The 18,816-nt window shown below is 35.8% G+C and overlaps 1 protein-coding gene across 1 annotated transcript; it reads left to right on the top strand.

The window, feature by feature from the left end:
- Positions 1-15,796: 15,796 nt before the first annotated feature.
- On the top strand, positions 15,797-16,972 carry LOC145821657 (disease resistance protein RPM1-like). The gene has a single exon (XM_082918200.1). It carries the CDS (start codon positions 15,797-15,799, stop codon positions 16,970-16,972), a length of 1,176 nt encoding a protein of 391 aa, XP_082774326.1.
- The last annotated feature ends 1,844 nt before the right edge of the window (positions 16,973-18,816 follow it).

Below are 18,816 nucleotides of genomic sequence, written 5' to 3'. Positions count from 1 at the left end.
AAACCCTAATTCTCAGCCCCCCTCTCTCTACTCTCTCTCTTCCCTCTACTCTCCCTCTACCTCATTGTTCATGGCCAGCTTTTCGACCACTTCTCGGAGTTCAAGACTCTCCTCCATCCACCACCTCGACCGTCGGTAATGCCTCTCTTCTGAGCTCAGTAGGAAGCTTTTGTAGAGAAGACCATTGATGCGATGGAGAAAAGCTTATCTCATTCAAACAACTGCTGCCAATTCAATGACGATTTCCAACTTCGTCATAACCTTGGAAGACCACCAACGCCGCCACTATAGATCTCATCATGAACATCGTTGCTAATCGGTCAACTTCTCTCTCTCCATTCCAGATCTCTCACCAATCAACAGCCACTCTCACTTCGTCAGTGAACGCGAGCTTCACCGTCCAGATCCACCATCGCAGTGGCGCCATCGCCGATCTCAAATCTCAGATCTGCAAATTTCATTTCAAACCTAAATCCAAACCCTAGCTCGTAATTGTTGCACTTCACGAAACCCTAGCAATATTTTCTTTGCCTTCATTCCTCATCTTCACTGTGAAAAGTTGTGTTTCTCAGAAATTTTGACTTCTCTGATCGATTTCTTGGAGGGCTCTTCAATTCCTCATAAAAAAAAAATGTTATTTTTTTTTACTCCTCAACCTTCAGTTGGTTTCTATGTGGAAATTTTGTGCATCATTATTGTGATTTTGATTTTATTTTGGAGAGAGAGAGAGAGAGAGAGAGAGAGAGAAAAGATGTGAATTTTAACAGAAGGATTGAAAAAATAAAAATAAGATTGTTGTTTTAATATATAAAATAAAAATTTAAACAAATAAGTTTGTGAATTTCAACAGGTAGATTTTTTTGAATAGATAATTTCAACAGATAAGAATTTCAACGGATAGATATTCCAACATATATATATTTGATAGATAGGGGAAAATTTTAAACAAATCGACAAAAAAAATTTGAACAAACAGTCAAAAAATTTAAACAAATTGATAAAAAAATTTGAACAGATAGAAAATAATTTGAACACATAGATGTAAGTTTGAACAAATAGTCAATGAAAGTTAATAGATGAAGTAAGGGGTAAAATTTGAAACAAAATGTCCTTCAAAACAAACAAAAGTACTTTTTTTTTAACTGAAACAAAAGTACTTTTCACCAAACTATTTCATAAATGGTAGACCCCTCACTAATAGAAAATATCCACTGAACCTATTGTATTATACCTTTCTTATATTTGATTTATCAGCAATTTTCTCTATAGAGAATTACCTAAAATTTTATTAACAACAAGTCTCTAACCTGTCAAATAAGATGAATATGGTGTGGAATTTTCTTTTTTGTTTATAGTAAGACACACCAATAAAATTTAAGGTAAATTACCAATAGGTCTTAATTGTTGTATTTAATTTCCATCAAGTTCCATTGAAAATAAGTTCTAGTAAAATCGTCGCTAAAAATAATTTTTTGTGGCTATTTTTTTACATATGTCGTTAAAAATTGAAAATTAGTGACTTTTTGGTCACGATTTTTATAAATTGTCGCTAAAACTTACAATTAGTGACTTTTTTCTATGATAAATTTTTTAAACTGTTATTAAAAGTTAAAAATTAGCAAATTTTTGTTACAATTTTTTAAACTATCGTTAAAATTTATAATTAGTGATAGTTTTTGTACAAAATTTTCAAACTATGGTTGAAAATTAACAACTAGTGACGTTTTTTAATAGTGTTTGATAAAAAAACGCAATTAATCATTATAAAACCTATTAGATAATAAGTTCACTTATTATAAGTCCTTCTAACATTTATAATTTAGTAGTAAATTTTTTTTAAAAATGGAGATTAAAATATCGAGTACTTTTTAAAATCACAAAAACAAGTAATTTTATGTTAAATTTAAACTTAAAAATGTTACATTAAGAAAATAAAATCATTATAAAAATAAAATAAAATATAAAAATCCATGAGAAAAATTATCACTTAAACGTCATTGGCTAAGATGCTTTGCCAAATTGGTCGAGAAAAAGCATATCCTGTTTGTTAATGGTCTATGTTAATTCATACCAAGTGGGGTTACCACTTTCCAGCCTGTCCATTTCAGCAAGTATTGTTATTCACGCTAAAAAATTAGACCTATTTTTTAAATTTAGTGATGTATAAATCAAACCAAGCCTTAAGTGCCATCAAATGGGATCGGCTACATGAATACTTCTTCTCCACACAGCCCTATCAAAGGCTATTTCATTAGCCAAATTAAGTAGATCCATATCTCTATTTACAACGCTAGCCAACGTTAATTTAGGCCTACCCCGTTATAGACGTGCCTGAACGTCCTGGCTCCACACGCAAACGACGCGAAATCTGGTTTGTTCATTAGCATACTACAGTTCGGACTCAATGTCACGGTTCTGAATCTAATCTCGCAAAGTGCAATGCAAGACCGATAAATCACCAAAGAGTCCAAATCCGGCAAATCGTTTTGGAAAACTGATTTTTATAAAGAAGTGCCAAACATGGACTGCTTTGCCAAATACAGAATCGCCACCTAAATATTTCATTTTGAAAAATTTAGGAAACCCTGACTCGTGCCTAAGGCCACGTGTCCGTCATCACCAAAGTTGCCTCGGCTCGGGAACTTAGGTATGAGAGGGGAAGGTCATGCAATGAGCACCCCCGCTCGTCCGATCAAAGATCGGCCTTTACTAACATGGTATCTTGTTTTTGAAAACACATGTGTTCTTATTCCGGTTATTAGCTAGAATTACTATGTGATGCGCACAACACATAAGTATAGACTAGATCGCCTAAGTTGGAACAAAACATCTCATGTTTGTTTTTTTTTTTTGTGAAAACGATTTGAAGATGCTACTCGCAAGTAGGCTAAGACGTGGATTTGCCACCCTCAAGTGGGCTTAGAAAACAAGATTTTGCCACTCTCAAGTGGGCTTAAAAACTCGCATTTCTATGAATTGTTCCAATTCAAGTAATCCAACCTTCACCCACAGGCATTCAGGCAGTTATATCAGTTAAGCAAATAGCCTCATGGCAAGCATGCTGTCATGTTAACACTCACACTCATGCAAAATGCTAAAGCGTAAAAGCTTACCTAGTACTCCGAGCCAAAACAATAGCTAGTTAGTAATCAATGCATGATCCTAGCTATGTTAAGATGGCTAATGCAACACATGCAAAATGCAACTAGAAATAGGCTCGGCTATTCTAAAATGGCATATGAAATGCAACACTCGATGCATGTATTCAAATAGGAATTAAATACAATGCAGTTTAGTATGATACACCGAGCCCAGTGCATGCAAGGCAGATTAATGGATGAAAACATGCATAGCATAAGGATGCTAATCAAAATATGACCTAGAACTAACCATCGTAAGCGGTTAAGTAAAAGGGAGAAAGACCTGGGGTTGAAAGACATTCACACACTCACGCACACTTATTACAAAATTCGCCCTCTCGACGGAGGGTCCGAATAAATAATACAAACCAACTAATTAATCAACTACCCTAGCTAATTAATTATTACAAAACCTTAACTAATTAAGCAAATTAATTTAGTTACAAAACAGACTAAGTATGAAAACTAAAGAGGCTGCCACAACTCCGCCTCGGAATGATTGAATGATGCATGCTCGATCACCTCGCTCGGAAACCCATTGCCATGCCTCATGTTGCCTCTGTTTGCACTGTTCTGCACTTCTGAGAACTGTGAAAATACCTGTGATGCTTCTGAACCACTCCATGGCCATGCTGAGAGGCCATCGGCCAAATGGTGAAGCCATCAGCCAAAGGAAAGGTGTCATCGACTACTTATGAGGCTATCGGCCAAACACTTTTAGCCGATCGGCACACCAGATAGCCGATCGGCCATATTTTCCTATAAAATGCTCCTTTTGCTGCAGCAGAGGACAAACAGAGGTATGGCAATACATTTGCAAGGCAATGTTTGCAACTACACCCATTATCATGTTTAAGACTCAAAGGTGTGTAGTGCTCGACCCTCGGGCCACCAATCACGCATTTTGATGCATGATGGCCAAAAGAGCCAAGTGTGCAACAATCAATATAGAATGAATGCACAAAACACATGAATGCCTCACACTCTATCATGTTGGATCAAAAGTGTCGGCGACCGAGGATTTGAGGCACATTTCGTCACTTCAAGTACGAAAAGTCCCTCAGTCCTCATGTTTGGTTTGACACCCCAAACCAAACATAATGCAATCCACGCAACAAGGAGGAGCTATGCAATGCAACGAGGTTAATGGTATGCAAACAACTCTAATGCAATATGAGCATGCAAGTACCCATGCAAACAACTCAAGCATGCAACAAGTATGCATCAATGCCATGCAATGCAACTAATATGCAATAGGCATGCAACCTAAACATGCAAACATTCAACATAATAGGCATTCAACAACAATATCAACAACAAGCATGCGACAATGTGCAATGCGATAAGCATGCAACAATACACAAACCGCATGATCTATGGGCTTATACTGAAAATGGATAGGCCTCAGCCATACCAAAAACAGTGGCCAAAATGCTACGAAATGAAGACAAAAGCACATGCAAACATGCAAGCACTTTGGTCCCAAAAAAAAAAGGCATGAAGATGCAAACTCTTAAGAGTACTTAAAGAGTGAAAAGCATGCAAGTGTGACAACACTACATGCTCTGAAATGATGCTAGGAATGATGCCAAATCACACAACCAAGTCAAGCATAACATGCAAGAAAGCTCAAGGCTTAAGGCTAGCCAAGGAGCTTGTACTAAGGCCACATGAGTCAAGCCCCAAAGAGCCAAGGACAACCAAAATAGTCCTAGATCTTGCTAAAAGGAGTCTAAAACATGTACGGGTCAAAGCTAAAATAAGCCAACACGAACGGCATAAGGTATGATGCAAGTAAGGCCAACAAAGGGAATTGCACTACACCTATTACAACCAAGCATGGCATGGCTTAATCAATTAAAAATAGAGTTGTGGCATATCAAAATAAGCCCAAAAACACACTGAGATGGCATCCTAAAGACCTAAATATGATGGCATGCACAATGATCCAATCATGGGGCATAAAACACCAACTCTTCAAAGCTTTGAAAGGATGACAAATGCAAGTGTATGGCTACACTACATGGACTGAAATCACATATGAGATGATGCCAAATCATGAAAAAGGGTCCAAGTAGTGCATGCTAATGACTTGGACACTTAAAGCCAACAAGCTAGAATGTATGGTAGCTATGCAAAACAATGCATGTATGATCAAAACAATATGAAATAGAGCTTTAGCATGCTGAAATATGATAAAAGCTCCTTTGGGTCGAGTTAAAATCATGTTAAAACCATAGCTTAAAGCACAAAGCATGTTAAGGCAATAGAAAAGATTACACTACAAGTGTATGGTGCATGTCAGAGACCACTAAACCAACCTTAGACAGAGGTATAGCATGACAATAACAACAAATACTTGCTGAAATGAAGCCAAAACAAGCTAAGTAAACATGCTACTATTATGAGCCATCAAAGCAAGCAAATGAGACACAAGGAGAGAGGGGTGTCCTTCTCCTATACAAGACTCCAAAACCACCTTTCCACCACTGAAAATCCTCTGGATTTTAGTGGTAGAAAGGTCAAAGAAAGATGGTTCCAAAGCTCAAAAGGGAAGGCACAAAATGAGGTCAAACAAGGCCTAAGAGGGGGTAGACTACCCCCAACCAAAAAGTTACCTTAAACAAACATCTCAAGCACACAAAAAAAGAACTTTTTATAGTTTAGAGTTAAGCTTAAAACAATATGCAAGTAGGTCTAAAAGATTAAGCAAGAACGGGGGATCAAAAGGTTAAGAGCTCACCCTTGTAGAACCTCTTCAAGAACACACATCCAGCAGGTTTTCTGAGTTCAAACCAGCCCAAGAACACCAAAACCAACTCCTAAGGATCTCAGCAACCAAAGGATGGTGTATTACTAGGTGCTGTAGTGCAAAAGTGAAGACAAAACACCCTTTTAGGCACAAACACACATACAAATATAAAGAGAGAGAAAGAGATATAGAGAGAGATATATATATATATATTCAATATCAATTTTCTAAACCCTTAAGAAGGGAGGAGGAGCTCCCTTCTTATAGGAATTCAATTCCAAAGCTTCTTGGAGAAGCTAGAACAAGGTGCAAATCCCTCCATACACTGTATGGAGGATGGGAATTGTGCCCACCAGCTGTCACAGCTAGCAGAAAATATCTGCAAAAAGCAAATGGAAAGGTCTCGACTCAAAAATATGGCCGATCGACCACACAAAGTGCTGATCGACCAAAAAAAGTACCGATCGGCCACAACTTTTGGCCGATGGAAAGAAAACAAGGTCGATGGCATCATACCTTAGCCGATGGGTTAAGGGGATGGCCAACAAGCCACCCTCTTCCCTTAGAAGCAAAGCCACAAGTCCTTGGTCCACAACCAAGCACAAAACAGACAAGCTGAGAGATCCTAAGGCAAGGCACGAAGCCGAGACCTTCGGGAACTCAAAACGAACACGAGCATGGATGATCATCGAGTGTTCAAACGATGACGTCCAAGTCTTGAGGACGGTCAAAAATGGGGTGTCTACACCCGTCCCCTAACACTCCCATTTACCGTTACAACATCGCATCTCTTCACTATAGCCTTTATTGGTCTCCGTTGAATGTGACCAAACCATTTCAATCGATTCTCTCTTAACTTATCTTCTATCGATGCTACTCCTACCCATTCCCGAATACACTCATTCCTAATTCTGTCTTGTTTAGTCTTGCCACACATCGACCTAAGCATCCTCATCTCAACCACACTCATCTTATCTACATGTTCTTTCTTGGTTGCCCAACACTCCGTCCCATACAACATCGCTGGTCTAATAGTCGTTCTATAGAACTTACCTTTTAGTCTATGGGGTATTCATTTATCGCACAGTACCCCGGACACACTTCTCCATTTACACCATTACGTCTTAATCCTATGGGCTACATCCATATCAATCTCCCCCACTGTTGTGATAATTGACCCTAAATAACAAAAATGTTCACTCTTAGGCAGTTCTTAGTTCTCAATCTTCACTTCTCCTCTGCTTTCATTGTTACTGTTCCTAAATTTACACTCCATGTACTCTGTCTTAGTTCTTCTTATCCAAAATCCTTTAGATTCAAGAGCTTTTCTCCAAATCTCCAACTTTGTGTTAACTCCTTCTTTAGTCTCATCCACTAGCACATTATCGTTTGCAAAAAGCATACACCATGGCACGTCATCCTGAATATTTCTCGTCAACTCATCCATAACTAAAGAAAAAAGATAAAGACTTAAGGTAGATCCTTGGTGTAACCCTATAGTGATAGAAAATTCATTTGTCTCTCCAACAGACGATCTAATAGTGGTTACCACCACTTAATACAAGTCCCTAATCACATTAATGTAACCTTTTGTCACCCTTTTCTTCTCTAACACCCACCATATTATGTCCCAGAGCACTCTATCATATGCTTTTCAAGGTCGATAAACACCATATGAATGTCTCTTGTCTTTTCTCTATACTTTTCTATTACTTTCCTCAAAAGATAAATCGCTTCCATTGTTAACCTGCTAGGTATAAACCCAAATTGATTCTCTAACACCTCTATTATATCTCGCAATCAGCATTCCATCACCCTCTCCTACACTTTCATTATATGACATATTAGCTTGATTCCTCTATAATTGTTGCAATTCTAGATATCTCCTCTATTCTTATAGATTGGCACTAAAATACTATTCCTCTACTCATCTGGCATGTTCCTGGTCAACAAAATTTTGCTAAACAGCCTAGTCAACCAAGTAACCCCCTTTTTATCCAAACACTTCCAAGCTTCAATAGGAATATCATCGGGTCCTAAAGCCTTATTTGATTTCATCTTCTTAAGTGCAATCTCCACTTCAAAGTTCCTAATCCTGCGATAGAACCTATAGTCTTGGTTTATCGTATTACTAGCTATTTCTTCACCTATTGTCGTACCTCCATGTTCTTCATTTAATAGTTTCTCAAAATAGTTCTTCTATCTTTCCTTAATCTCTTCATCATTTACCAATACCTTAGAATCCTCATTCTTAATGCACTTAACTTGAGTAAAATCTCTTGTTTTCCTCTCCCACATCTTAGAAAATTTGTATACCCTCTTCTCTCCCTCTTTACTATCTAGTCTAGTGTATAGGTCATCAAAAGCTTTCAACTTAGTCTCTCTCACCACTTTTTTGACCTCCTTATTAGCCAATCTATATTTTTTAAGGTTTTCCTCAGTTCTATCCTTCTGTCACTTTTTAAAGCACTCTTTTTTTGCCTTAACTACCGCTTGAACCTCTTCTCTCCACCACCAAGTTTCCCTAGAGTTAGGTCCCATCCCTTTCGACTCTCTAAGAACTTTCCTTGAGATTCTCCTTATACAATTGGCCATCGAGTTCCACATAGTATTAGTATCATCTTCCAAGTCCCAAGTACCTTCCTTATCCATTCTATTCTTAAATATTTCTAATGTATTCCCTTTTAGGTCCCACCATCTCGTCCTACGACACCCACCATCGTTCCTAGCTTGGTATTGCCTTCTAAAACACAAATCTAATACCAAAATCCTATGTTAAGAGGCCAGGCTCTCTCCTGGAACCACCTTACAATCATTGCATTTTAGGCGGTCCACTTTTCTCGCTAAGAAGTAATCTATTTGGCTCTTAACTGACCCACTCTTAATGTTATCAAATGCTCCTCCCTCTTCTTATACATAGTATTGGCCACCACCAAGTCAGAAGCCAGCGCAAAATCTAAGATACTCTCTCCAGCCTCATTTTTGTCACCAAAACTGTATCTACCATGCACCCTTTCATAGCCTAGTTTATCTATGCCTACGTGGCCATTAAAATCTCCACCTATAAGCAGGTTCTCTTCTACAGGTATCTCTTGTAAGATCTCATCAATTTGCTCCCAAAAATCCCTCTTAGTCTGGTCATCTAATCCTACTTGAGGGGCGTATGCACTAATAACGTTCATTATATTCCCTCCAATAACTAGTTTAACTAACATAATCCTATCTGCTTTTCTAATGACAACCACTACATTCTCCACAAGACCCTTGGCAATTATGATTTCTACCCCATTCCTGCATCTATCCTTACCACTATAATATATCATTTTCCTTTCAACAATAATTTGATTTTAAATTTATACTAAAAATGAGCCGGATGGTATAGATTTAAAATTTATAAAATGTGAGTTATATTTATAATAATTATGATTTATAAACGTATATTTATAGATATTTTTTTTGAGCTCCTAACATTATAGTTTATTTTAATAATGTAATAAAAAAATTTATAAGTTGGACTTAATAACTCATCTTTATTAAGTAATTGGGAAATAAAATGTAATTAAGGGCTTGTTTGGGATGAAGATTTGTGCTAAAATAGTCATATAAGACAAAATAGGCTATTTTAGCTAAATATGGCAAAATGTCACATCCAACCCATAATTATTTTCTTTTTTCTCTCATAAAAGTCGAAAAAGACAAAAAGTCTATCCCAAATAAGGTTTTTTAGCCCCAGGCTAAAATAGTCAAAAAGTCAATCTACATCCCAAATGAGCTCTAAATAAATATTGTGATTTCTCATTTATCAAAAATATTAGGTAAGCAACACCCCCATACAATTTTGTGTGAAGTACATAAAGGGGCAATTTGGAAAACTAGTAAAAAGCTAACTTATAGCTTTTAACTCATTTTAAGTCACGTCACATCTCACATTTTTTACACACACACACACAAAAACCTTAAAAAAACCAAAAAATCAACCTTTAACCAACTTCCTAAATCAACTCATAACAATGCATTTGGAGGTAAGAGGAAGCTAGGTTTCAATTGAAGAGTAAAAGGACCCTACCCGAGTGGCGGAATTGGTGGTCCTATCCTATCCTAACGTTTGAGTGTTTGATAAAATTGAAAAGTAAAAATTAATTATTAAAAATTAGATATTAAATTTTTTAAAATGAAAATTTATTTGACAAAAATTTATGTTCTTAATTAAAATAAATTATGTAATATATATAATTAAATTTAAAATTTATTATTTTAAAATTATATCTTTTAATTTTTATATTACGATGGTGAGATAGTGATGGTAGTAATGATGATGGAGGTCATGAAAGCAAAGGCGACAGCAATGATGGTGGCGACTATGATACTCACGACAATAGTGATGAAGGTAAAAGGATATTAGTTGCAATAATAGTATAATGGCAATGTAGTGCAAGTAAAAAGAGACGTGGCGGCGATGGTGGTGATTGTGGTGGTGCAATGATAGTGATGGTTATAGAGTGACAATAGTTGTGGAAAAGAAGAGTTGTTATAGTTGTTGTAGTCGTAATGGAAAGCTAGGGGTAGTGGTGGTGGCAATTGTGGTAGTGGTGGTGGTAGTGGTAGTGAAATAATGCTAGTGCTTATGACAACACTAATAATAGTGATGGAGGTGATTGTAGTGGTGATGGCGGTGGTAGAGAGGTGGTGATGATGGTAGTAATTGCAGTGGTGGTGTAGTGATGGTAATGGTGGTGATGAGGCTATAACGGTGTATGTCAACACTCAAGCATAATTATTATAAATTCAATCAAAATTAAGTAAAATTTTAATTACTTAAATTTTTTTAAGTTTTAAATCACATTTTAAGAGCTACTTAAATTTTTAAGTGATGCTAATTATAGTTATCAAATGGGCTGACTTGATTTTTACGTAATATATTTATTTAAGTGTTAAATTAAATTATCAAATATTACCTTAGTTGAGTTTGAGCTCGAGCCGAGCTTAAGTCAAGTTTAAATAACCAAGCTCGATCCAACACGATTATATAAACAAGCCACGTTCGAGCTCGAAATTTTTTTAAAATTAATTTACTTATTATAAGATTAAAATTTAAAAAAAATATAAACAAAATATACAAGAATATTTATATTAATAATAAAATTTATCAATCAGATATAAAAATTTACACAAACACCAAACATAAATAGAAAAATAAAATAAATTAGTCAACATTTATTTGATATATTATTAAAAGCAAATATAAGAAAAATCAAAAAAATCGATCAAACCAATTGAACCGGACCAAATCGGTTATATTTGGTCTGTTTTTTAACAAAAATCGATTTGTGTGATTTTCAAATATAATTTTTTTCGATTTTCAGTTCGGTATCTGTTCAAGCACCTTGTGCACCGAACTAAACCGAAACCGACTGTTTCAACATATATTGTATTTATAATATATATAAACAAATAATATAACGATATTAATAAGTATAATAAATTATTAACCTTAATTAATTAATCTTATCATCTTTATAACCTAAGTTTGTAAGCTCTTATTATATATAATCTTAATTCTAACTCATTATTCTTAAAACTTTAGTATTTGTTAACTCTTTTTTTTTTTGTCTTTATTTTTGTTAATTTAGGAATTGAAAAGTATTTATTAAATGGATAGACTGCATATGTTTGAAATGATAGACAAATAACTAATTTAATGTTTTTATATAGATTACTGATTATATTTAAAAGTGGCTCAAGTTTGAAAGGTCCTAAACCGATTAAACTGCACTGAACCGAACTGTTTCAATAGGTTCAGTTCGGTGCATTTTGATGGAAGAAGCAGTGTGCATCGGTATTCAACCCTCGTTTGGCATAAGCTAAACGGGAGCTTTTTGCCTAAAATAGCCACAAAAGAAACAAAATAGGTTTTTTTAGCTCAATAAGTCAAAATGTCACATCCAAATTATAATCACTTCATTTTTTCTCTTACAAAAGTCAAAAAAAACCAAAAAGCTTATCCCAAACGAGGCTTTTTAGCCCCAGTCTAAAATAGCCAAAAAGCCAACCCACATCCCAAACGAACTCTCAAAATAATAAAATTGACATTATCGGTTCGGTGAAATTTTTTACCTAAATACCGACTGTACTGAACCGATTACTCCCTAACCGCAAGAGTTTTGCCATCTTACGCGCACCAAATTAAGTCCCTACAGCTCTCATTTTACTAACAACTCCTAGCTAGTTTGCACGCCAAATTAAGCCTCTACAACTTGAAGAAACCTTTCAAAATAGATTTATTTCATATGGTCCACAATCACAAGAATTTTACTGACAAAAAGAATTGAGCCTGAGACCTTAAATGGAGCAAACTTTCAAATCTCAAGTCTCAAGTCTTATCTACCAGACTAAACCTTGGATTAAAGCGATCCCGATTTTGACCAGACACTTGTGGTAGTTCGAACTCGGCTTTATGGTTTTTGAATGTTGTTCATTGTCGTTTTCCCTTCTATTCCTCCTTAAAGTTGGTTATTGGATTGTAGTTGTGCGTTTGGAACAGGTTGGTTGCTTATTTTTCCAAACCTTTGTTGCCCATATTTTTGCTCCTCTGCTCGATTGGCCATTCTTGCACTCGAGCGGGATTTACGAACTCTCAACACTTTGCACATCTGCAAAAGTACTGGAGGAATGTTTTCTACACTCGAGCGGGTGGGTGCTCGAGCGGCCTTTCTTGTGCTTGAGCGGCTTGTCTGTTGTCTGCAAAAGTACTGGATGTGTGTATTCTGCGTTCAAGCGGGGTAACTTCTTGCACTCGAGTGGAACAACTTTTTGCATCTGAGGCTCAAGCGTCAACTCTTCCACTCGAGAGAACTGTGCGCATATCAGATCGCAAAAATGGCTTTTTACATCACTTTTTCAGATCTTTTCTTCCAAAAACCCTAAAGTGAGACTCTCTCTCTCTAAATTTTCTCCTAGATCCGTTGATCTCTCCGCCCTTGGATCTTTGGAAAAAGGGTATAGCATCTTGAGAGCTCCGTTTTGATCCGATTGGAGTTTGGTTTCGACATCGTTGAAGTTTCGTCCTTGCTCCGTTGATCTTCTAAACTTGAGGTAGGGACTCTCTACACCTTAATATCGGTTTTGACTTGGTTACAGGTCGTTGTATGAAAATGGTGAGGTTTGGAGGTGTTTTTAGTGAACCTAGTGTTTGGGTTCAAGTTTGAAAAGAGAGGTTTCTATGTAGGTGTTGTATAGATGATTATAGGGTTTGGATATGAGGTTATCCTGTGTCAAAATAGTTGATTTTGGCCTTTGAGATAATATTTGAAAAATGGGGAGCTTTGCCCTAAGATATCTTGAATAATTATTTTGTATAAATAATGAAATTGGTATGAAAAATGTGAAATTGGGAGGATGTATACATGAATGGTGTTGTTGGATTTTCTTAATCACTCACCTATGGAAATTTGATGATTTACCTGTTATAGAGATTGTATATTTGTTTAGAGATAACTGCTTTGTGCTATCGATGGAGGATAGTCATGATTGTTGTAGACATTGCATGTGAATTAGGCGAATTGAAACTAATCCTTTAACCATTATCATTGAATATGATTATGAATTATATACATTGTATATGTATGACATTTGGGAGGAGAAAGTGGATGTACTCCATGTTTTGAGGAGAAAAAATGGGATGGACTCCATTGAACTAAGTTGGTCTGTGTGTCCAGGGTGAAAGTCCCAAAAACCATTTGTATACATGGGTGCCAATTCCCGCGGACAAAATTTCCGTAAAATGAAAAATAGAAGTGAATGTATAGTGTGATGATTTTAATTTGTTAGAAACCTGTGAGGTGTATCCTCGGTTTGGTGGATTCAATGCAGTGGATGTATCTATTGAACCAAAATGAATGAATTGAAACGCAAGTTTGGTATAACATGGTTTTGGAGAAAGTTATGAAGATTTTGTTGTAGGACAATAAAGATGTGCATCATACTTGTATCTCGTTAATTCTCATATCTTGTGTTAGTACGTCACTACTGGGCTTTGGCTCACCCTATTTTGGGAACCATTTTTAGGTGTTGGAGACACACCTCTACCGAGACAATAGTTTGGGGAGACTTGGAGCATGAGCTTCCTTCTGTTTTATTTATTTTGTATAGCTAAGGGCTAAGTTGTATTGAGTTAGACTCTTCATTTTGCTATAACCAAGTAATATCTTGGAAATATGTAAGCCCGTAGGGCATTTATTTTGTTAATTATTAACTGGTAGTACATGCTATAGGTTTAGGATCAACATTAATGAATGTATACTGCATATGTTAACCTTTTGTAATACGAACTCTGATGAATGAAACCATATTATTTCTATTAACATTCTGTTATAAGGATCGGATTTATTGTAATATTTTGAGGGCGTTACATGGATTAATTTTACCCTCCGTCTCAATTTGTTTATCCATTTTAGAAAATCCAACTTATCAAGGAGACATATAATCATTATATTTTAATTCAAATTTTGAAATATTTTCACCACCACTACCTTTCTATTTGAATTTTAAAACGAGTTTATAATGATTTATAGTGGATAATTTTAAAAATTTAACAATTTTAGGATCCGTTTAGTTTAGTTTTAGAATAATGATTTGAGTCTGCGGTTGTATTTTGAGTTTTGAATTTTTGAATTATGATTTGAAAAAAAAAATTTGTTGATTATACGTTTTGAAAATAATTTTGAGATTATTTTTAATTTTTCTTAATTATTATTTTTGATTGGTTGATGTATCAAATGTGAGAGGAGAGAGGAGAGAGAAAAAGTGATTGATTAATAATAGTAAATAATAATTAAAAAAAAGATAAGAATTTTGAAAGTAATTTTGAGTTACATTTTAAAAATATATGTGATTAACATGTTTCATTCAAATCATAATATAAAATCATGATTTGACAAATAAATGAAATAGTACATATCTTAAAATAAATAATGGTGTTTTGGGAAGATAGTAAAAAATTGACTTTTTTACTTTTTGATTTTTTAAAACTTTTTTGTGTAAAAAATAGAGAAAATATGATTCAAAAAAATCAAAAATTAAAAAACAAATCTTCCCAAATTGCCCCCATATAGTGAAGACAAATCAAAATGAAAAGGTGAAAAAAAATAAAATAAAAGAAGGACAAAAAAGGACAAAAATAAATAAATAAATAAGACAGAGGGAGAAGCAACTTCATTTTCTCCTTTTCACCTTTGTTTTCCCACCACAACTTGCACTTTCTCCATTGGAATACTATTTTTCTTTGCTTTTATTTTGGTTTCTTCCTTTTCATGTTTTCATTTCTCAATATTTTCTGGAAAAGCAATTTACAAAAATAATTTTTATATAAAAAATTTATATCTAAAATGATGTTGTCACAATATTTTTTTAATTATAAATCACATTAATAGGTGTTTTTTACTTTAATTTTTTTTGTAAACAATGGAAAGTTAACAAGTTATTAAGGTTATATTTGTCATGTGTTAAAATAACACATAATTTTTTAACATATTATCTTATTTAGGTCACATTATCTCTCTATCACATCACTTCAAACCCAACTCATATCATATATTTTTTAGTGAAAAATAAAAAAATTATACCCATTTAGCACATTTTAAACAACTCCTTAAATTACAAAAACACCGTATTCGCTTAATCGTGAGCCTTTAACTTTCTCACTTTCAAAATAACAAGGATATAGACCACTAAAAATAATTGAAAATTTTGTTAATTAGTATGAAATACTCAAATTTTTATTTTATTTTAGAACATAAGAAATAATCACCCACCTTGACTCTAAGCAGTCATTTGTCCCTTCAATTTTTATTTTTCCCTGTGAGAGAAACTTAAGAGAGAGAGAGAGAGAGAGAGAGAGAGAGAGAATATGACACAAAGTGCAGTGGCCTTCTTACTTACAAAGCCTGGAAGCTTGATTGAAGAAGAGCTAAAATCGTTGGGTAGAGTTAAGAGAGAAATTGTGTTCATCAAAGACGAGCTTCAGAGCATGAGTGCCTTCTTGAGGGTTGCTAATGCAATTGAAGACACTAATCCAGAGATCCAAGCATGGGTTAAGCAAGTTAGAGAAGTCGCTCACGACACCGACGACGTTCCTGATGAATTTATGCTTCGCTTTGCCCATCATCATCATCGTCGTGGATCCTATGGATCGGTTTTTATGATCTATTACCAAATTAAGAACATGAAAGCTCGTCGTCAAATTGCTTCTGATATACAGGACATCAAAGCCAAAGTCATCGATATTGCAGAGAGACGTCAAAGGTATGGTTACAAATTCAGTAGTACCTCAGAGCAAGCCTCAAGATCCAATGTGGCAAACAATGGCAGATGGCATGATCGAAGAGGTGATGCACTTCTACTAGAGGAAGCTGATCTTGTTGGCATCGACAGACCTAAACAACAACTCATTGATTGGGTCCTTGATGGTGATTCTCGACTCAAAGTGATTTTTGTAGTGGGAATGGGGGGCTTGGGTAAAACCATCCTCATCAAGAAAGTTCATAACGACCTGGAAGTGAAGAGACAATTCCAAACCCATGCTTGGATCACTATTTCTCAATCATTTAATATTGAAGAGATTCTCACAAGTTTGATTCAGCAACTCTTTGATGAAGTTAGACAACCTCTCCCTCACAGGTTCGAAACCATGCACAACAATAATCTGAAAGCAATGCCCAAAGAATTCCTCCAAGAAAGCAGGTACGTGCTAGTCCTAGTCCTAGTCCTAGATGATATTTGGAGCGTAGAGGCATGGGATGCTATCAAAATTGCATTGCCAAACCGCAACAGTGGCAACCGTGTGCTGCTCATAACACGTATCGGTAATGTTGCTTCTACCGCTTGTAGAGAATCCCATGGTTACATCTATGAACTGAAAGCTTTGTCTCCAAAAGAGTCTTGGACTCTGTTTTGTATAAAGACATTTCAGGAGAAGGATTTCCCTCCACATTTAAATGAAATTTCAAAAAGTTTCCTGAAAAGATGTGAGGGCTTGCCCGTGGAAATTGTGGTGATTTCTGGGGTGTTGGCTTCAAAGGACTAGGGAAGAGTATATGAATGGGAGTTGGTGAATCACAGTCTTGATGTTGAAGTTGAAGGCAGTGATATGAAGAAAATATTGTTGCTAAGTTACAATGATTTGCCTTACTATCTCAAGTCTTGTCTCTTGTACTTGAGTAGTTTCGCAGAGGATCATTTGATTGAATAGATGAGCTCGATTCGATTAAGGATCGCAAAAGGATTTGTGGAAGTTAAAGAATTTGGAAAGACACTAGAGGAAGTTGCAAAGGCTTACCTCTATGAGCTCCTTAATAGAAGCTTGATTCAAGTAGCAAAGAGAAGGGACGACAGAAGGATCGAAATGTTTCGTATACATGACCTTCTGCGTGCAATAATTCTTTCAAAGTCAAGACATCAGAACTTTCTAGTACTAACAGGTGAAGGAAATGTGAACTGGCTTGAAAAAGTTAGACGACTATCAATCCATAATACTTCACCGAATATACCACAAGGTAAGTGTTTCACTCAACTACATCGTTTTCTTATGTTTTAGTATTGCAAAAGTGAAATCTGTATATAGCGATCCCAGTTGTCCCTTTACTGTTCTGTTGTATTCCGGACTCGATTCCGTGAAGTTGGTAGTGATATCTATCTTGTTGCCGTCATTTAATTCCACTTGATTGAGTTTTAGGATGTTTTGAACAGGGTTGTTACAGGTTGGTTAGGCCTTGGTTTCAATTCCTTGTTGTTCAGTTTTTAGGCGATCCGCTCGAGCGGGTCTTCTTGCGCTCGAGCGGGGATTGTACACCTCTAGTATTTCGTGTTCCTGCAAAACTTCTGCAGATGTGATTTTTACGCTTAAGCGGGTTTGTTTACGCTCGAGCGGTGGCACTCGAGCGGGTACTTTAGCGCTCAACCGGGTAGTACTTTCTGGGTATAAGTTCTGGGAGAGGGAAATCTACGCTCGAGCGGACTGGTTTTCGCGCTCGAGCGGAAGTGCTTTATTCTTGTGTCTTGGCGCTCGAGCGGGCCTTATTGCGCTCGAGCATGTCCAGATTTTTGTTCTTGGCGCTCGAGCGTTGTGTTCTCCGCTCGAGCGGGTCATGCGTATATGAGTTATCCGCTGGGTGATTTTAAATCACTTTTTACTTTCCTTTCTCTCTCCTACTTTTTTTAAAACCCGTTTTGAGAGCTCCTCTCTCTAAAACCTTGACTTCTCTCTAGGTATTGATCTAGTAGGAGTGATTTCCTCACCTTTGGCCTTTACAAAAAAGTTGTTGATCGTCGAGGGCTATCTTTTGATCCGAGAAATTCATGGTTTGGAGCATTTTCGTTTTCTTCACCTTCTTGGTTGGGAGTCATCTTTTGAGGTAGGGATAACCTACTCCTCACTATGGGCTTTGTCTTTAAATTTTAGTATTTTGAGATGTTGGGGTTGGTTTGGTAATTTCGTGAAAGTTTGGAGCTTTTGTGTAAATTTACAAAAGTTGGGGTTTTAGCTATATAAAACCTAGATGCATGTTTGGCATGGAAAAGTGAAATTAATATTAAAACATTAATGAAAATAGAACCTAAGGGTTGTAATGTTAATTATGAAATATACCCTAATTGCATTGGTTAATTAATTTGCATAATTAATGATGAGGAATGAGAAATTGATTTGGAAATGTATGGAATTAAAGGGTGTAGTTGGATTATTTATCACTCACCTGGTTGAAATGCTGATTATATATATCCATTGTTGTATTTATTTTCTGTATAGAAATAACTGCCTTGGGCTATCGGTGGAGGATAGTCTTGATTGTTGTAGACAATGCATGATGATTAGGCAAACTGAAACTAATCACTGGAATGTGTCATTAAGTATGACGGTTGAAAGAATACATT

This window comes from Camellia sinensis, chromosome 3 (assembly GCF_055761805.1).
Source record: "Camellia sinensis isolate YWXY chromosome 3, ASM5576180v1, whole genome shotgun sequence".
In the NCBI taxonomy this organism is placed as follows: domain Eukaryota; kingdom Viridiplantae; phylum Streptophyta; class Magnoliopsida; order Ericales; family Theaceae; genus Camellia; species Camellia sinensis.
Note: the sequence above shows the minus strand (reverse complement) of the source record. Positions and strands in the feature narration are given on the sequence as shown.